This window comes from Bos indicus x Bos taurus, chromosome 4 (assembly GCF_003369695.1).
Source record: "Bos indicus x Bos taurus breed Angus x Brahman F1 hybrid chromosome 4, Bos_hybrid_MaternalHap_v2.0, whole genome shotgun sequence".
Classification (NCBI taxonomy): Eukaryota; Metazoa; Chordata; class Mammalia; order Artiodactyla; family Bovidae; genus Bos; species Bos indicus x Bos taurus.
Genome location: NC_040079.1, coordinates 104228013 through 104249555, shown reverse-complemented (window position 1 = coordinate 104249555; position 21543 = coordinate 104228013). Strand labels below are relative to the sequence as shown.

The 21543-nt window shown below is 39.9% G+C and overlaps 1 protein-coding gene across 1 annotated transcript in view; it reads right to left on the bottom strand.

The window, feature by feature from the left end:
• Positions 1-21543, bottom strand: part of COL28A1 (collagen type XXVIII alpha 1 chain) — a 182053-nt gene that overhangs the window by 86395 nt on the left and 74115 nt on the right. Inside the window, exons 19-25 of the mRNA XM_027540086.1 lie at positions 15359-15430; positions 14555-14623; positions 11289-11360; positions 6412-6480; positions 5725-5793; positions 1109-1177; positions 827-895 (exon numbers count right to left, since the gene is read on the bottom strand). Coding sequence (XP_027395887.1) covers positions 827-895; positions 1109-1177; positions 5725-5793; positions 6412-6480; positions 11289-11360; positions 14555-14623; positions 15359-15430 — 489 coding nt within the window. The remainder of the gene's footprint in view (positions 1-826; positions 896-1108; positions 1178-5724; positions 5794-6411; positions 6481-11288; positions 11361-14554; positions 14624-15358; positions 15431-21543) is intronic.

The following is a 21543-nucleotide window of genomic DNA, read 5'->3' as shown; positions in this document are numbered from 1 at the left end:
AAAACAAACAAACAAAGAGAAGCCACCAGAGAGTTTTCTTCAGAAGGAAAGGGGTGTGGTCTAATCTCTGGCTTTAAAAGATCAACTTGCCTGCCATGTAATAGAAGGGCAGAGGTGGAGGAGAGAAGGCCAATGGAGAAGTTGTTTTCACAGCCCTGATGAGATAGTGGTGATCTCCTTGGGAGATGCAGCAGGAGACAAGTAGCCAGAGGCGAGATATAATTTTGAAGGTAGAACTGACAGATTTGCCATAGGACTAGATGTGGAGGGAAGAGAGGGAAAGGAGGACCAAGAATGATTTAGGTATTGTGGCATTAGCAAGGAGTATGAGTAGCACCACTTTCAGGCTGATGGAGTGAAAATCAAAGGCTTTATTTGGGTTATTAGGTTAGAGATGTCTGAGAGATCTAAGAGGAGATGTCTGGTAAGAAACTAGGTGTGTGAAACCAGGGCTTTGAGGCAAGAAGATAGACATTTGGAGGCCATCAGTGCGTGGACGGTGGTTAGTGCCATGGGATGGTATGAGAGCATCTAGGCAGGAGCATGACCAGAGAGGGCAGGGGCCTGAACCAAAGTCTGTTCTTGCGACCGGAAGACAAAGCAGCAAACGAATGCAAGGGTTGCTAGCAAGGAAACAGAAGACAAAAACCATAGGGTTAATCTGCATGTTTAAGTGAGCGCAAGGCTCTGGAGAGTCCATAGATGAGGATGAATAACTTCATCAGTTCTTTAGACGCCTCTCCTCTTCTCTCAGGTCTAGTAAAGATGTTCACTTTTACCAAACCTCTTAACTACAGGTACATTTTTAAAGGCTACTGTCGCCTACCTTTGCTCCAGTGTCTCCAACTCCAGGTAATCCCCTTGATCCAGGAGGTCCTGGGATTCCTCGAGGGCCCTGAGATGACATAATAAGGAGGAGAGGGAGAAGCCTTGCTGTGTGCAGGGTTCAGGCAGGGAAGGGAGGGAGCGAGGAGAAAAGAGAAAGGAAAAGAAGGGAAGGGAGGGAGGGGAAAAGAAGAAAAGGAGGGAGGGATGAGACGAAGGAAAGGAAAGAGACAGGAGGAAGAGAGGGAGGGAGGGAGGAGATAACAGCAGCGTTCACACTTACGGGCACACCAGGATAGCCGTCACCTTTGAGTCCTGGAGCACCCACTGGTCCCTGCGGGCCTTGGGCACCCTGAGTGAATTCCAACACAGGAGATATCATGAGCCTAAACTATGAAACAGCTGGCAAAACTTAAGCTCAGTACCAACTCAGCACACCAAAGGCAGATTTGATAAGGGCAGAGGAATGGTCTGAGAATTTTTAGAAGGAAATATGGCAACTTCTTATCTCCTTGTAAGTCTTTCCCATTTCTGTTATGGGAAGCAAATGATGAGTGGAATGAGTGTAAGGAGTATATATGAACTACTACAAAGTCCTGCATTGGAAACATTTCATGGGGGTTAGAAAAGAGCTAGTTGCTGATATTTTAATTTTAAAAATTACAAAACGTTAGTGCATCATAAAATAAGGGCAATTATAAAATGAGAAAATTTAGTCGGCACCATGTGAGAAGAGTAGAGAAGAATATGAACAAAATTTTAAGTATAAAATAAGATAGTGTGTGTTACCTATTATTATGTTACATCTATTATCTTCCTCAGTGAGGCCCAAATTAAGTGAAGAATAAAAGCTCAAATAAAAATGAAAAACAGGTTAATTTTTAAAAAACACTTTATAAAAGAATAGGACACAGAGTTAGTGGTTCATATCCTGAGAACTAGGAAAAAGTGATAAATACTGCTTTACCATGATGACTTTGGGCATCAGAAACTTAGTAGTAATACTGTCCTCTTATATAGAGGATAAGGAAGGAGGATTATTGCCCTTTGAACAAGAGTTCTCTGTACCAATGAAACTCAGAGAAATTTCTGGCCAGAATAAAATGGAACGAAGGAAAAATGAAGAAGACTCTTACCAAAGAAGATTTATTCATCGTAAACCTATTGCACTTATATTTAAAACATTTCTTTACATCCCACATCCCATTTTGTTGCTGTGATAACTCTTACAGTGGCATTTGTCAATTCACATCAATTATTTTGATAAAGAGCTGTTCATGATTTAAAATATTTATGTTTTGTCTGTTATCATATGTGAAACAGATCACCAGTCCAGGTTCGATGCATGAGACAGGGTGCTCAGCGCTGGTGCACTGGGATGACCCTGAGGGATAGGATGGGGAGGGAGGTGGGAGGGGGGTTCAGGATGGGGAACACATGTACACCCAGGGCTGATTCACATCAATGTATGGCAAAAACCACTACAATATTGTAAAGTAAAAGCCTCCGATGAATGGATAAAAAAGCAGTAGTACATATACACAATGGAGTATTACTCAGCCATTAAAAAGAATACATTTGAATCAGTTCTAATGAGGTGGATGAAACTGGAGCCTATTATACAGAGTGAAGTAAGCCAGAAAGAAAAACACTAATAGAGTATACTAACGCATATATATGGAATTTAGAAAGATGGTAACAATAACCCCGTATACGAGACAGCAAGAGACACTGATGTATAGAACAGTCTTTTGGACTCTGTGGGAGAGGGAGAGGGTGGGATGATTTGGGAGAATGGCATTGAAGCATGTATAATATCGTATATGAAACGAGTCACCAGTCCAGGTTCGATGCACGATACTGGATGCTTGGGGCTGGTGCACTGGGACGACCCAGAGGAATGGTATGGGGAGGGAGGAGGGAGGAGGGTTCAGGATGGGGAACACATGTATACCTGTGGTGGATTCATTTTGATACATGGCAAAACCGATACAATATTGTAAAGGTAAAAAAATAATAAAAATAAAATAAAATAAAAAATAACTTTTTAAAAATAATTTAAAAAATAAAAATAAAATATTTATGTTTGCCACATCATTAAAGAAACTCTAATAATAAACATGTGTTTTCCAAGATTGGAAAAAGTAGTCAGATTCCTAATATTTGTCTTATATGTAAGCAAATGCTGAAATCAAGCTGCGTTATTCCAAGCCAAAGTGTTGCCCCAAATCTAATTCCCAAAAATGGTTTCTGATTTTACTCCTATAAATAAATAACTGGGGAAAGATTTTTTTATGCCAAAAGAAAGTTAAATTGATTTTGAAAATCATGAATACAACAGCTGTCATTTCCTATTAAGACAAAGAGACTGTGGCCTCGTATGGTTAACCATCTTAAGAATGGTCTTCAGAAAACATGTGGCCACTTATAAAAATGCACTATTAATGCACTATTTAGAATGCACTATGTACTTAATGCACATCAACAGAAATCCAAGATGATCTCTTAAAGATGTATGACAAAGCAAAAAACAAATTATTCTGGAGCACTGAATTCTGGTGGCTTCCCCACTAAGGAACTGGTCATATCTGAGAAGCAGTTTATTATACTATTCCAATTATGTGCAAGGTTGAAGCACTAAGCATTTCCTATGGGGACAGGTCCCCAAATAAGATGCCCATTTCTCTGCGTGCTTACACAAGGAACAGGCCAGCCGCAAAACAAAGCAGTAACTTCCCCCTGGTTAAGTTGAAATTTAAAAAGAAATTGGAATCAAAATTCACTTTCCATTTTCATTCCTAAATTCCAAGCCTATAACAAATTATCAGCAGCTGTTACTGTTTATCCTCTGGCCCCCACACTGCAGGGAAAGCCATTGAAACATCCATGGTTTAGGAACATTTTTTTCCTAGGGATCTGTGTCCTGTCTCCTGCAGAAATTTCAGTTAACTTGTTAATTCTTATGCTAACAGCGGGTAGGGAAAGGGCAGTGTTCTTGCTCAGATTTTTATTTTGGACACCTCTTGATAGTTTCATGGATGGAATTTTGCCACTTGGTTTTTCTGCACTGGATTCAAGAAAATGTTTTGCAGAGTGATTCTCTTTGAAGTGTCTCTCTCATTCAACAGAAATTAGGGTAGAAATCTTAATCAGGTGTTTCAAAATGAGCTTTAAAAAAAAAAAATCTGGGTGGTCCCTGAAGAAATACATAAAACTGAATTAATGTGCTAAAATTTTTATCAGCTAACCCTCCACGAACTTAAAAACAATCTATTAGGGGAAAATGGCAGAACAAGTAATCACTAGAGACCAAGGAATTAGAAAAATGACTGGAGTGAAAAGGCAAATAACTCTAAATACCATCACCAATAATGATCAGTAGAAAACGGTTAGAGCTTATAAACATCAACTATGCATTTAGATGGAAAAGGCAATGGCACCCCACTCCAGTATTCTTGCCTGGAAAACCCCATGGACGGAGGGCCTGGTGGGCTGTAGTCCACAGGGTCGCCAAGAGTCGGACACGACTGAGCGACTTCACTTTCACTTTTCACTTTCATGCATTGAAGGAAATGGCAACCCACTCTGGTGTTCTTGCCTGGAGAATCCCAGGGATGGGGGAGCCTCATGGGCTGCCGTCTGTGGGGTCGCACAGAGTCAGACATGACTGAAGCGACTTAGCAGCAGCAGCAGCATGCATTTAGATGTTGCCTCTCTTGTAAAGAACAGTGTAAGTAGAAAGAAATAACCTTGCATCATGGACCTAGGGTTGCACAGATTCAGGAAGCTATCAAACAGTATGAAAATTGTCACCCAAATGTTCTTGACTGAGGCCATGCCTGTAGTTTTAGCGTTTGGAAGTTTGGAATTTTCTCCTTGAGTCATACATAACTTGGGTTTCTGTAGAGTCTTTTACATAGCTTGGGTTCCTATGTGCCTCAGAGTCTGGGCAGTAGGGTGACCATCTTCTTATGATTTTCCCAGGACATTCTCTGTTTTAGCTTGAAAATATCCCAGAAATGTCTTCTGTCCCCAGTAAGCCAGAAGATAGCACTCTAGCAAGGACAACTCTCAAAGTGATTAAGAACAGCGGAGGTCAGCATCCTACCTCTTGCTTTAAGAGGAATCACTACAACTTATGTTAGTATATAATAGGCTTTGAATTATATGCAAAGATGGTCTAAGTTTTCTTTTTTGAAGTTTGAAAGTCACTGGTGTCAGTACTTGAACCCTTTCATTGAGAATAGACAATTTGATAAAGCCAGCTTCAAAGCTACATAACAACATGCTACTAATTTAATGAGCGCTGATTATGGAGCCCTGAAGCCTGTCCTCATAAACAGGGATGTGCTTGTTGACATTTGGAAAGTAGCATTTCTCTGTGTAAGGCTAGGTTTTATGTGAGGAGGGAAATGGTACTTTGTTGCCATGGGAAAAATAGTGATGATTACTTAAAACTGTCTTCTCTCATCATTATTTGCATTTTCATTTAAAATAACTCTGAAAGATGGACAACAAGCAGGGAAATCTAATTCAATAAAGTTTCTAAACATGAACTCTTTGGACAGTGTTTTGCAGAAGAGATGCATTGGCCATTAATATGTAAATGAAGGAGGCCAGAGGCCATATAATATCATATTATAGACATTACAGAAAGAAAAAGAGCATTTTCAATCAGCTGTTTAGTCAGCAAGCATTTTACCAGAGGAGCTATCATCCTCCACATTTATGAAAAATAAATGATCTGCTGGCTTGATTTTTTAAAGGGGGAATAATATATTCTTATATCTCAGTTCATCAGTGTAGAGACTCTAAGTAGAACAATCTCAGTCATAACTTATGATGCATTAAATCTGCTTTCATTTTTTATTGCAATAAAAGAACATGAATAAAGGATACCTTTGGTCCTCGAATAGCAATTCCAGGTTCTCCTTTAAATCCAGGCATCCCAGGTCCACCTCTGTCTCCCTGCACATGTCAAATAATTTTCAGTTTCAGACTTTAGGTTTTATGAGAAACCATCATGGCTCAGGGCATAAAAAGCCATTGGCCAATTATAAAGAGCTTAATCTCTTAGAATCAGATTCTGAGAGAGTACATCCTTCTAATATATTTGAGAAGAGTTTCAAATCTTAAGCAAATAAAAACTGTCAGTAAAGACTACTAAGCTTTTCAGAGAAGAGCTGAAATAATAGGTGGCTCTCTAGACACAAAGATTTAGACTGTGAAAATGTCTGGGAATGCTCTTACATCTGAGTGGATTTCTTTTCTGCCAGACTTTCTGATTAGCAGATTATTCTGAACAAATGCAATAAATTCTTACATGCATTAAGGCTAGCATTTAAGGAAGGTAGTTCAAAGTAGAGTGATAAGGAGCAGAAGAGCAGGAGCAGAAAACCTGGTTTCTAGTCTTAAATTTGCTGCTGGCCCTCCATCTGCTTAATCATGAAATGGCAGGGTTGAGCTATATAATATCTTTGGGTTTTTCCAAAGCTAAAATTCTTTCACTGATTTTATGAATCTTTTCCCCACTCCAACTTCCAAAAAATCCAAGTAAAAGAAAAATATATCCCCAAGAATGCATACTTTTGGTCCAGGTGGTCCAGGAATTGATATTCCAGGCATCCCAACAGGGCCCATAATTCCTGGATCACCCTAAAAACAGAACAAAATACTCATTACATTTCAAACAAGGAAATGATATATGGAATTATATTAAGAAAAATATAGAAATATATTTCCAGCATTTTAAAGTATTGTGACCTGTTTCACAAACCACATGAAAATACTTGAGCATCTTTGTTAAGCCACTACTAAAGTTATTAATAATTAAGATTTCACTCCCTATAATAAATAAATTCAGTTAATTCCTTAGTAATAGGAAATTTCTATCTCTTGTGCATCCTTTTATTAGGTAACAAAAATCATGCAACGCGTGGTGATTCATTTTTGTGTTTGTACGCCAGGAAGCTCAGAGGGAAATATTTATTCAGTTATAGCAAATACCTTTAGTGTAAGTTTTAAGGTACATGTGATAGGCAAATAATGTTTTTTTTAGTTTACAACTTTTTCCTTTGAATTTTATGCTCCACATTGTATCAGTCTTCCATTGTATGGTATCTCATGTCCCTTTTTAGAAGTAGTTAGTTTATGGTAAAAAAAAAATTAATATGAATTTTTATAAGGCACCTCTGGTGATTCTGATATAGGTACTACTACTGTACTTTGAAACACTATACAAAGCAATTGTCTGTCTTTTTAACTTATTTTATTGAGGTATGTTTTAATGTGGTGTTAATTTTTACTATACAGAGAAGTGATTCACGTATAGCTGAACCGTGTATAACATGTCTATATGATTCACGTATACCATATATAAATGTTCGTGTTCTTTTCCATTATGATTTATCACAGGATATTGAATATCGTTCCCTGTGCTTTGGTGGCTCAGATGGTTAAGAATCCGCCTGCAATGTGGGAGACCTGGGTTCAGTCCCTGGGTTGGGCAGATCCCCTGGAGAAGGGAACGACTACCCACTCCAGTATTCTGGCCTGGAGAATTCCATGGACAGAGGAACCTGGCAGGCTATAGTCCATGGGGTCTCAAAGAGTTAGAGACGACTGAGCGGCTTTGACTTTCACTTTGTGGTAGGACCTTGTATTTTATCCATTCTAAATATCACAGTTTGCACTGGCTAATCCCCGGCTCCCAGAGCACTCCTCCTCTAGCCCACTCCCCGTTGGCACCACAAGTCTGTTATGTCTGTGAGTCTGTTTCTGTCTTTAGATAGATTCATTTGTGTCATATTTTAGATTCTACATGTAAGTGATATCATATGGTGTTTGTCTTTCTCTTTCTGGCTTTTCTTAGTATGATAATCTCCGGTAAAGCAATTATCTTTAAAAGAGGGTCACACACCCCATGAAGTGTTCAAAATAACACATTTGAGATATTAGAAAAATTTATCAGGACTACACTCTGTACTTTTATCTCATCTTTTAAAATTTCAATCATTTATGTAAATCTCATAATGTATGTTCATATAATAGTTTATGAATAAAAATTAGAATTGAAAACCCAATAAGTAAACATAGATTGCATCATGGTCAATTTTTTTTTTATTAGTAAGGATTTGTAATCAAGCAGTTTAGAAACTACTGATCTAGAGTAGGTGCCAGATCCTGCCTGTTGCCTGTTTTTGTACCCCCAGGACTAAAAATGGCTTTCACGTTTTTAAATGATTGCTATATAGGTGCCTCCATAATATCCTCAATTTGCTTCTTGAACCAAAAAGCCTAAAATATTTGCTCCCTGTACCTTTACCAAAAAATTTGCCTCCTCTTGCCTTTAGAGAGGGCTTCCTAGGTGGTGGTGCTGCTGCTGCTGCTGCTAAGTCGCTTCAGTCGTGTCTGACTCTGTGCGACCCCATAGACGGCAGCCCAACAGGCTCCTCCGTCCCTGGGATTCTCCAGGCAAGAACACTGCAGTGGGTTGCCATTTCCTTCTCCGATGCATGAAAGTGAAAAGGGAAAGTGAAGTCACTCTGTCGTGTCTGACTCAGCGACCCCGTGGACTGCAGCCTACCAGGCTCCTCCATCCGTGGGATTTTCCAGGCAAAAGTACTGGAGTGGGGTGCCATTGCCTTCTGTGCCTAGGTGGTGCTAGTGGTAAAGAACTCACCTGCCAATGCAGAAGACATGAGAGACGTGGATTTGATCCCTGGGTTGGGCAGATCCCCTGGAGGAGGGCATGGAAACCCACTCCAGTATTCATGCCTGGAGAATCCTATGGACAGAGGGGCCTGGCAGGCTACAGTCCATAGGGTCTCAGAGAGTCAGACATGACTGAGCAACTTAGCATGTCTTAGAGAATGAACTATGTAATCCTGCTCCTCCAGGAAGGACTCCATTGCGAGGACTCACTGGTAATGACCCCTGCCCTGGGCCCGGTCCATCTTCACAGCTGAGGCCTCCTGCTGTTCTGGTTACCCGTATGACCAAATGGGCTGAACACACTGGCCTTCTGGGGCCAGATGATGCCAAGGCATGTATGTGCCAGTCCTTAATCCAAACCTGTATGTGAGTGGCACAGGACATGGCCAGGATTCTGGCAACAGATAACCACCCTATTCAGTCCCGTGGCAAAGGGATAAAACATTAACTTGTTAAAATTTTCACTAAAACCAGGTTAAGTGAAATTGTGTGTCTAGAATTAATTTATTCTACTTTTTTTTAATAAAAAGAAGCCAATTACTTTTAAATTTTTTAAATTTTTTATTGAAGTATACTTGATTTACAATGTTGTGCCAATCTCTGCTGTACAGCAAAGTAACTCACTTACACCCATATAGATGTTCTTTATTTATATTCTTTTCCATTGTGGTTTATCATAGGATATTGAATATATTAATAGTCCCCTGAACTATAAAGGAGGACCTTGTTGTTTATCCATTCTATATGTAACAGTTTTCATCGCTAACCCCAAACTCTCAGTCTGTCCGTCACCACCCCTCTCCCCCTTAACAACCGTGCCTGTCCTCTATGTCTGTGAGTCTGCTTCTGCTTTATAGACAGGTTTATTTATGCCGCATTTTAGATTTAGCATATAAGGGATACATGGCATTTATCTTTCTGACTTACTTCACTTAGTATGATAATCTCTAGATCCATCCGTGTTGCTGCAGATGCCATTATTTCATTGTTTTTTATGGCTGAGTAGGATTCCATTGTATATTTATCCCACATCTTATTCTTCTTCCATCAGTCTGTTGATGGACATTTAGATTATTTCCGTGTTTGGTCTATTGTGAATAGTGCTGCTATGAACATAGGGGTGTGTGTATCTTTTTGAATCATAGTTTTGTTCAGGTGTATGCCCAGAAAAGGGATTACTGATCATACGGTTGTTCTCTTAGTTTTCTGAGGAACTTCCACCCCGTTCTCCGTACTGACTGCAACAACTTTCATTCCCACTGAGACTGTAGGAGGGTCCCCTTTTCTTCACCCTCTCCAGCATTTGTCATTTGTAGACTTTTTAACGATGACCATTCTGACTGGTGTGACGTGGTACCTCAGTATAGTTTTGATTTGCATATCTCTAATAATTAGTAATGTTGAGCATCTTTTCAAGGGCCTGCTAGTCATCTATATGTCTAAAGAAGCCAATTACTTTTAAATATAAAATTGTATACATGGAAAGTATACAAATTTTTTTAAAGACCCTTATTATAAAGTGTGAGTATGTTTTACAATATGGCAATTCTTTATCAGGAAAAGCCTTATTTCAAAATGCAGGAAAATATTCACGTTGAGTCAGTATAACTAAGACATGAAGAGTAATCACCGTTGTTAATACAATATGTTTCCTATACAATGGCTTTTCTCATTGTGTGCTCCTTGAACTTCCTGCAGCAAGAGGTAGTTATTTAGGAAATGCAGATTCTTGGGTCCCACCTACATACTAAATCCAGACTTCTTGTGATGGCACCATGAAATATGCCTTTGTAACAAGCTCCCAGGCAATAATGATGACACGGAAGTTTAAGAATCACTGGCATGTAGGGGATGCTTTGCTTTGTATCTGTGTGTATCTTCTGGGGGGCCTATTTGTTTTAAAGTTGATCTTTAATCCTCTGGTCCTTGAACTTACTCCCTGTTTCTTTCCTACAATTAGCATCTTCCTGGAGCCCTTAACTCTCTCAGGTGTGCAGTTTTTGTTTGCTGACACATCCAGATGACCTCAATATTCTCTCCTGCTAAGTTAGGACACGTGCCTATTTGCTTGCTTCGCAGTTTCCTTACTTTTTTCTCAGCACCCTGTCTCAGGCAGTTTATCAGGACATATATGCCCTACTTTCCACTTCATTGTGCTGATTTTTTGCTCTCTGAATAATTCCACGTGCTGAACACTAACAATGTACCTGGAACCATGATAAGTGGTGCTTTAGTCATTCCTTAAAGTCATCACAACAACCCTGTGAAATAGACACTGTTACCATGATTATTTCCATGATTAAAGTGACTGATCTCCAAAAGTTCTGGGGTGCAGCAGGGTGAGAATCCCCCTCTCATCCCTTCTGAAGCCCCACTCTACATCCTCCCCGCATTGCCTCTCAGTCTGGGACTTTTTTGTTCTTGTTCAGCAAAGCAAGGTGATAGAGAATTGATATCTCCTATGGTCTTAATGTATCCCAACTATGGAATATTTGGTTGTTAATAAAGAACACTAACACACAGATTCTCTCCTAGCAGCATCAATATTCCAATGAAGATCACATGTTTTATACAATCTCTTTATCCCATTTTGTAATGGTCTGGAATAGTATGTTTTCTAAAGCCTTTTTCATTTTGGAGGCTTTGGTTTTGTATTTCTTAAGAAGGAAACAATGGAGATCTAAGATTCCATTAAAACCAGACACAAGAACAATCTCCCCAAAGCATAAATAAGAATTTATGGTACATACCTTTGGCCCTCCGGGCCCCTGAGACCCTTTCTGTCCTTGATTTCCTTTGCTCCCTTTCTTTCCTTCATCTCCCTGACAAAAAGAATTATAAAAAAGTACAGTTGTTTTATAATATATCCACCTCCATCTTATAGCAACTACGTCATGGCCAGACTCTCAGTGCATACCAACTTCAAACTCATGTTCCCCAAGCCCAGCTCAGTTGCACAGGGTCTGTTGATGTTCTTGTGTAGATTACATGACTTCAAAACTGTCCAGACTGCACCATTTACTCAGTGTGATTTAACACTTCCTAGGAGAAGACAATGGCACCCCACTTCAGTACTCTTGCCTGGAAAATGCCATGGATGGAGGAACCTGGTAGGCTGCAGTCCATGGGGTCGCTAAGAGCCGGACACGACTGAGCGACTTCACTTTCACTTTTCACTTTCCTGCATTGGAGAAGGAAATGGCAACCCACTCCGGTGTTCTTGCCTGGAGAATCCCAGGGACGGGGGAGCCTGGTGGGCTGCCGTCTATGGGGTCGCACAGAGTCGGACACGACTGAAGCGACTTAGCAGCAACAGCAGCAGCAGCAGCAAACTCTGTGTTCAGTATCTTTCCTTGGAGACTTTGATTTGACTTTACAGGTCTTTTGCCCTCTTGGTCTGTTTAAGTAGTGGTTCTGAGACAGTCACAGTTTCGAAGAAGAAAACCACTTTTGCTTTTCCACACTGTTTTTCAGGTTCTGTGCTATTTCAGTTTTGAAACATAAAAGGAGACATTTAAAAAATCAGCCCTGGTTCTTCCTCCATGGAGTTTAATTCTTTCTCCCCAAGGAGGCCAGTAATTCAATTGGTAGAAAGATGAGTGAGCATTAACCCAGTGCAGAGCAACACATTGCCTCGTGTTCCCCAGCAGGGTTGTGTACACCAGTGCTCCCCGCCAGAGAACTTTGTTACCTTCAACCAGAAGCCTCAGAGCATCCCAGAACTATCCTTACCCTAGGGCTCAACTCCAGGGCACCATAGCTAAGCATGTGCCCAGCTCAACAAAAGAATTTCTTGGGGTATGTAGCTGAAGGTGTTAGTCACTCAATTGTGTCCAACTCTTTGTGACCCCATGGGCTATAGCGCACCAGGTTCCTCTATCCAAGGGATTTTTCAGGCATGAATACTGGAGTGGGTAGCTATTCCCATCTCCGGGGGATCTTCCAGACCTAGGAATTGAACTTGGGTCTCCTGCACTGCCGGCAGATTCTTTACCATGAGGCTGTCCAATATTTATGACATAAATGACTATACCACCGTTTTCAAACCTAAACATGCATAAGAATCACCTGGAGATTTCTGGGCCCCCCATCCAGAGTTTCTTATTTACTAGGTCTCTAGTAGAGCCCAATAATTCACATTTCTGACACATTCCCAGGTGACACTGACACTGCTGTTCCAGGGGCTGTGCCCTGAGAACCACTGGCCTATACCAAGGTCATCAGCAGTGCAGACACTCCACTAAAAAGAAGAGAGACCTATAGAATCCACAAACATGCAGACAACTCCCTAGTACCCGTACTAATGGAGGGCAGTGATGGCAGCTAATTTAAAAAACTGTTAAATATCCAAATGTCACTTATCATGTCATTATCATCTGCCAATAGCATCGAAATCTACCCCAACTATTTATGTTCTCCTCTTCAGTACCATATTTAACTTACTGACCTAAATGATCCCAGAAGCCAACAGCAGTATGTGTGTGTTTAGTCACTCCGTCGTGTCTGACTCTTTGCGACCTCATGGACTATATGGCCAGGCTCCTCCGTCCACGCAGATTCTCCAGGCCAGAATCCTGGAGTGGGTTGCCATGCCCTCCTCCAGGGGGATCTTCCCCACCCAGGGATCAAACCCAGGTCTCCCACATTGCAGGTGGATTCTTGACTATCTGAGCCATCACGGAAGCCCAGATCCACCTAAATGTAGTAAAGAGCCAGCACCACACACTGACTGCTTTGATATATAACATATTCCTGCCTACCACTCTTCTGCAATAGCCTTCTACAAGCCCCATATCCCCTCGATGCCAGAAATCCAGTTCACGCATATTTTCCTTGCTCTGCTTGTGTATTTGACACCACCCATTGCTTTCTTCTTGGAGCCCTTCCTCCTCGGCTCCCCTAACATGGTACTCTGGATTCAGCCTGTCTTCATGCTGTACGGAATGCTCTCTCTCTCCAGCTGCTGTAAAATGCAGGACTCCAACCTTAGCTCTCTTTCTCAGAGCTGTCTTTCATCCCCACAGCTTCAATTATTAACTCAAAGGGCCTATTTTCCAAAAGTATATTCAGGGAAACATTAGTTCTCCTGAATGTTAATAGGCAATCATCTCTAAAAGTACTTCTTGCCTGATGTTAGAAAGGAACTCTCTCTGTGTGTGTTTCCACTCCCTGCTGCCCACCATGCCCCCCACCCCCTTGCCAAAAAACCAGATCTCATAGTCTGGTGAGTCAGTTTTAAATTTTAAACATTTAAAATATTTGAAATGCTACAAATACATTTATATTTCACATTCTCATGTTTAAGGCTAATGACTCAATTTTAGCCAATATTTTTAATAATACGTAGACATCTAAGCTATCAATTACTGTTTTAATAGAATTAAAAATAGAACACTAGTAAGTATATAGATTTTATTTTTACTTTGCTCATATATAATTCTTCAGAAAACTTATATGGGCATTGATGACTGCACCTAAGAACTGTAGTAATATCTGACACCTTAGAGGTTGTAGGTCTTATTGATGAATTTGGGTGTTTTCCTATTGACATATAAAGATATTATTCAACAAGTGTTTCTAAAATGTGTTGAATAAATCTATGCCATGTTGTGAAAGTGCCACTTCATCAGGTTATATTTCTTACTACTCTGTGAGATTGTATAAACATTTGAAAAAAAAAATTATGGACTTTGATGTCTCAAGGATGTATCCCAAGTCTTCTTTTCCCTTACTGTGTGTGTGTTTTTTAAATGTCAACTTGGCTGTTTATTAAGAAAACATGTGTTGAACTCTTCCTATAAGCTTGGTTTTGTGACAGATGTTAGGAAAATGGAGATGAATAATACATACTTGCTGTCTAGCAAAGCTCAAAAGCTAGTGGCCATAATTTTAAGCCAGAAGTAAACATCTTTGACATAGCAAGAATAACATCAAATTTCTCCTAAGCTGGCTTCTTATTGTCAAGACCAGAACTCAGCCGTCTGCTTCCCTTCCCCTACCACTGTGGATTCCATACCTTGAGGCCAGGCTGTCCTTTCCCAGGTGGTCCTTCAGGGCCTCTTGCCCCCGGAAGCCCTGCTTCTCCCTGGAGAAAATGACACCAGTGTCTTAGTTGATCCTGCATAGCCAATATGAATACACCCGCCTTGTCTCTGCTTGGATCCTCCAGTACAGAAAAGACCTTCACTCTAGTCTCAAATTTAATTTGGAAGTTTACCAACATGAATAATTTAATATCAAACTTCAGTTTAGCTCAGAGCAGCTGAAATATTGTGAAAAAGTCCAATTTCCCAGCCAGTTGCCAAAGCAATAAGCTCACTTTCTTTTGGCTCTTCGTTCACATTTGGTGGTTTGTTTTTTGAAAAAACAAGAAAGACCTTCAGCCTTACCATCTGCTGTTTTTCTCTACTTATATTGAAAAATGAGTATTTCAAATGTCAACTCAAAATATTTCAGGAAATCTTTATAATGGCCTTACTTCCTGAATACATTTACAGACTTTTCCTTTTTGGAGGGGAGGAAAAAAAGCCTTTTTCTCAAACTTTAAATAAAAGTGCTTTCTAGGAATCCCAAAGGGAGTAGGTCCCTGGAACACCATGGCCAAAACACCAGAGAAAAGACAGAGGTCGTAAGATACTTACTTGGGCTTTGAATTGGTGCTCTTTTATCTGGACTAAGTGAAAAAGGAAATTTAGAGTTGTGGGATATTATTTTCTTAAAGAGACTAAGTTCGTCTTGAATGGTTTCATTTGAGCTCTTGCAGGACCAAGATATATGTGGTTTAATAGTTTTATTCCAATAATATGGAAAACAGTGTTACCTTCTTCCCTGCAGCTCCATCTTCTCCTGGTACTCCTGGCTGTCCTGGGAGCCCTATTGAGCCTGGCTCCCCCTGGTGGATGAGGAGAGATTTTTATTTCCCAGAAGCTCACATTTATCATGGAACTTCACTTTAAGGTACTTGCAGTGGGATGCATCTTATTACAATATCTGAGAAAAGCCTAGGAGCAGGGAAATCTGAATAGTAATTAACAGTCATTAAGCTACTTGACCTTGGGCGAATTACTTAACATCTCCAGATCTCAGTTTTGGATTATGTTGTTTATTATCAGTTAAACTGTGACCAGCTCCCTCCCCTAAAAGATATGTTGAAGTCCTAAACCTTGGCACCAGTGAATGGGCCTTATTTGGTAACAAAGTTGACATGAGGTCATTATTGTGGGTCCTAATCCAGTGTGACTGGTGTCCTTATGAGAAGAAAATATAATGTGAAGACAGACACGTAGGGAGAACCCCATGTGACAAGAGAGCCAAGATTAGAGTAATATAGCTACAAGCCAAGGAATGCCAGGGATTGGCCACCACCAGAAGCTAAGAGGCAGAGGAAAATTGTCCCTGATAGGTTTTGGAGGAAGTGTGGCCCTGCAGACACCTTGATTTTTTACTTTTAGCCTCTAGAACCGTGAGAAAATAAATTTCTGTTATGTTAAGGAATTTGTGGTAATTTGTGACAGCAGCCCCTAAAAACTAGTATAAAAATGAGATGAAATAATGGGGACCCAAACATTGCTTTGAACTGTAAAATTCACTTATTATACCCTCTTTGAAGTCAATTTATAATTTAAGTCCTTTAAAATGTTCAGAGAAAACACATGATAGTATCAAACAGTATAACGCTGTCCTTGTTGTTGTTTAGTCATGTCTGACTCTTTGCAAACCCATGGACTGTAGCCCGCCAGGCTCCTCTGTCCGTGGGATTCTCCAGGCGAGAACACTGGAGTGGGCTGCCATTTCCTTCTCCAGGGAAATGTGTCCTTACTGCATGTATTCAGAGCAAAAAATATTGAAAATAATGAAAAATCATTTCAACTAAACTCAAGTTTAAAAACTAGTGAAAAAAGCACAGTGAACCTAAGAGTAAATAGTAGTGATAGTAATATTAGTTGCTCAGTCATCTCCGACTCTGGAGAAGGAAATGGCAGCCCACTCCAGTGTTCTTGCCTGGAGAATCCTAGGGACGGGGGAGCCTGGTGGCTGCCGTCTATGGGGTCACACAGAGTCAGACACGACTGAAGTGACTTAGCAGCAGCAGCATCTCTGACTCTTTGCAACCCCATGGACTGTAGCCTACCAGGCTCGTCTGCCGTGGAGTTCTTCAGGCAAGAATACTGAAGTGGGTGGCCATTTCCTTCTCCAAAAGTAAATAGTAGGATATAATAAAAATGAGAGAAAATCATAAACTTGCTGGCAAAAATCAAGAAGAATAACAAAATTAAAAGGTAATAAAAACTTAAACATACTAAGAAAATAAACTGTAATGATAAATATTTGTAAAAGAAAAGGCATAAAAAAACAGTATTAGGAATGAAAGGTGAATCTATATACATAGTAAAAATTTTAGTTATAAAAAATTTCTGTGACAATCTCAAACAAATATATTGGAAACATTAATACATGGATAATCTTCAAGAAAAATATAAATTACATAAATGACATAAGAAGGAATGGAAAAGCTAAATAAACCAATGCAATTAAATAAATTCAGTCAGTAATTGCAAGTCTGGACTTCCTCTCCCTCCAGGATCACAGGCTTAGTTGACTTTCCAGTCAAACTTACTAAATTTTTAAACATCTGAAGAACAGATATCCCCTCTCTTGTTTCTAAAACATAGAAAAAGAGGGAACTCTATCCAATTTATTTTATGAGGCTAATAAAACTTTGATTTAAAAAACCATACAAGATAAGAAAACTAAATTATAGACCAGTCTACCTAAGAAAAAGATTCCAACTTCAGGTTCTCATGTAAATGAAAGAATTTGTGTGTGTGTATGTGTGTGTGTGTGTGTGTTAGTTGCTCAGTCATGTCCAACTGTTTGCGACCCCATGGACGGTAGCCTCCCAGGCTCCTCCGTCCATGGATTCTCCAGGCAAGAATACTGGAGTGGGTTGCCATTCTCTTCTCCAGGGAATCTTTCCGACTCAGGGGTTGAACCCAGGTCTCCTGCATTGTAGGCGTATACTTTACCACCTAAGCCACCAGGGAAGCCTTGGAAGAATAGGAACCAGATTTAACTTCCCACCTGATGCAACTAAAAAAGCAGATAAAATACATGAAACAGTGACATTCCTGCTACAGTCTCCCAAGTTTACTATCTGGATAAAGTTTCCAGGCCATTGTTCAGGGAGAGAGAATCCAGGGAAAGTCCAGAAGTCTCTCTAATTTAAGGCGACAAAGCTAAGAGTCTGGATAAGCCAAGATATCAAAAATTCACAAAATAGATTACCAGAGAGGAAGGTGTGACATGAAGAGAGCGATGAAGATCTACTGAACATCCCCCTTGAGTGTTTAAGTGAATACTGTTCAGCACAGAGTGAAGAAATTACCCCAGGCCATGAAAACAACCACTCGAAAGGATCAGAGAACTGAGGCAGGAGAGATATGGTGCCTGCTCCCAGCGGCAAGACAAAACTTCACAGTGCTGAGGGCATAGATGAGTTCTTTAAAGAGTACTGCCTTAGTAGTGGGGGAAAATTAGCCCCAGACTAGATACCGCTCCTGTCCTACCTAACAAATCTTAAAAGCAAGATCAGAATGCTTTGAGCATTACTGTTTTCAAGTAATGTAGAAGCATCTAAGAAAAAGCATCTAAGAAAAAAAGCTCAAAAATATTTATAGGAATACAAAAAATATCTAGCACCTAAAAAGGTAAACTTCACAATGTTTGGCAGTGAATCAAAAGCTATTGAGGATTCAGAAAAGCTGCAGAAACATGACACAGGGGATAGAATTCATGAATAACATTAGGACAGTTATTATACTGCATTCCATATGTTCAAGAAACCAAAGGAAAATTAAAACTTGTTAATAAACATGATGCTTTCTAAGGCCCACTTGACTTCACATTCCAGGATGTCTGGCTCTAGGTGAGTGATCACACCATCGTGATTATCTGGGTCGTGAAGCTCTTTTTTGTACAGTTCTTCTGTGTATTCTTGCCATCTCTTCTTAATATCTTCTGCTTCTGTTAGGTCCCTACCATTTCTCTCCTTTATCGAGCCCATCTTTGCATGAAATTTTCCCTTGGTATCTTTAATTTTCTTGAAGAGATCTCTAGTCTTTCCCATTCTGTTGTTTTCCTGTATTTCTTTGCATTGATCCCTGAGGAAGGCTTTCTATCTCTTCTTGCTATTCTTTGGAACTATGCATTCATATGTTTATATCTTTCCTTTTTTCCTCTGCTTTTCACTTCTCTTCTTTTCACAGCTATTTGTAAGGCCTCCCCAGATAGCCATTCTTGCTTTTTTTTGCATTTCTTTTCCATGAGGATGGCCTTGATCCCTGTCGCCTGTATAATGTCATGAACCTCCTTCCATAGTTCATCAGGCACTCTATCAGATCTAGCCCCTTAAATCTATTTCTCACTTCCACTGTATAATCATAAGGGATTTGATTTAGGTCATACCTGAATGGTGTAGTGGTTTTCCCTACTTTCTTCAATTTAAGTCTGAATTTGCCAATAAGGGGTTCATGATCTGAGCCACAGTGAGCTCCCAGTCTTATTTTTGCTGACTGTACAGAGCTTCTCCATCTTTGGCTGCAAAGAATATAAATATCTGTTGCTTAGAAAGCATCAGTATGAACAAAGCTAGTGGAGGTGATGGAATTCCAGTTGAGCTATTTCAAATCCTGAAAGTGCTGCAACTCAATATTGCAGCAAATTTGGAAAACTCAGCAGTGGCCACAGGACTGGAAGAGGTCAGTTTTCATTCCAATCCCAAAGAAAGGTAATGCCAAAGAATGCTCAGACTACTGCACAATTGCACTCATCTCACACGCTAGTAAAGTAATGCTCAAAATTCTCCAAGCCAGGCTTCAGCAATACGTGAACCGTGAACTTCAAGCTGGTTTTAGAAAAGGCAGAGGAACCAGAGATCAAATTGCCAACATCTGCTGGATCATGGAAAAAGCAAGAGAGTTCCAGAAAAACATCTATTTCTGCTTTATTGACTATGCCAAAGCCTTTGACTGTGTGGATCACAATAAACTGTGGAAAATTCTGAAAGAGATGGGAATACCAGACCACCTGACCTGCCTCTTGAGAAACCTATATGCAGGTCAGGAAGCAACAGTTAGAACTGGACATGGAACAACAGACTGGTTCCAAATAGGAAAAGGAGTACGTCAAGGCTGTATGTTGTCACCCTGATTATTTAACTTATATGCAGAGTACATCATGAGAAACGCTGGGCTGGAAGAAGCACAAGCTGGAATCAAGATTGCCGGGAGAAATATCAATAACCTCAGATATGCAGATGATACCACCCTTATGGCAGAAAGTGAAGAAGAACTAAAAAGCCTCTTGATGAAAGTGAAAGTGGAGAGTGAAAAAGTTGGCTTAAAGCTCAACATTCAGAAAACAAAGATCATGGCATCTGGTCCCATCACTTCATGGGAAATAGATGGGGAAACAGTGGAAACAGTATCAGATTATTTTGGGGGGCTCCAAAATCACTGCATATGGTGATTGCAGCCATGAAATTAAAAGATGCTTACTCCTTGGAAGAAAAGTTATGACCAACCTAGATAGCATGTTCAAAAGCAGAGACATTACTTTGCCAACAAAGGTCCATCTAGTCAAGACTATGGTTTTTCCAGTGGTCATGTATGGATGTGAGAGTTGGACTGTGAAGAAAGCTGAGCGCCGAAGAATTGATGCTTTTGAACTGTGGTGTTGGAGAAGACTCTTGAGAGTCCCTTGGACTGCAAGGAGATCCAACCAGTCCATTCTGAAGGAGATCAGCCCTGGGATTTCTTTGGAAGGAATGATGCTGAGGCTGAAACTCCAGTACTTTGGCCACCTGATGCAAAGAGTTGACTCGTTGGAAAAGACTCTGATGCTGGGAGGGATTGGGGGCAGGAGGAGAAGGGGACAACAGAGGATGAGATGGCTGGATGGCACCACTGACTCAATGGACGTGAGTCTGAGTGAACTCTGGGAGTTGGTGATGGACAGGGAGGCCTGGTGTGCTGTGATTCATGGGGCCGCAAAGAGTTGGACACAACCTTGTGACTGAACTGAACTCAACTGACTTTCCTTATAGACACGTTATAGTTAATTGAAAAGTACAAAAAAAGGAAACAATTCACAATCATAAAAATATACCCAAGGTACCTTTTTAACTAAAAAAAGTAGAAGATGTTTATGGATAAAATGAAAACTATTTTTGTGAAAAAGTAGAGAGTTTTACTCTGTGGTTTGAAAGACTCAATGTTTAATCTGAAGATTCAGTGCAATTTCAAAAACCCTGATGGAATATTTTGTCAAATTTGACAAGCCATTTCTAAAATGTATATATTAGAACCAAGAATAGCCAGGGAAGAAGATGACAGTATTTTCCCTATGGATGATAAAACATTATAAATCTATCATAATCCAGACAGAGAGATAGTAGCACTGAGAGATATTAATAGGCAAATGGAGTGTCATAAAGAACTCAGGCACTGATATTCACACATATAGAAACTTGATACATAACACTGGAGGTATTACAAGTCAGTGTGGCAATTTAATAACTGATGCTAGGATATTTGGTTATCATATAGGGAAAACTAGATTTCCTACCTTGTCCTAGCCACAAAAATAAATTCCAAGTGTATTAAAGATGTAAATTTTAAAAAGTAAAACACTGACATTTTCAAAAGAAAATAAGTAAAAATATATTATGACTTTAGGGTCAAGACATGTTTTAAAATAATATTCCAAAAACCCAAACCATAAAGGGATAGAAATACATCAAAATCGAAAACTTCTATGCACTGAAAAGCCCTCTAAGTAAAGTGAAAAAGGCAAACCGTATCTTAAGCTCTGAGAGGAATACTCAGTATCCAAAAAATGAGCATCTACAGGAATTTATAAAAAAGAAAAACCGAGGTCCATTAAACAGTCAAAAACTGTTCAGTTAGATATCAGGGAATAAGAACTGAACCAATGAGATGTGTTTTT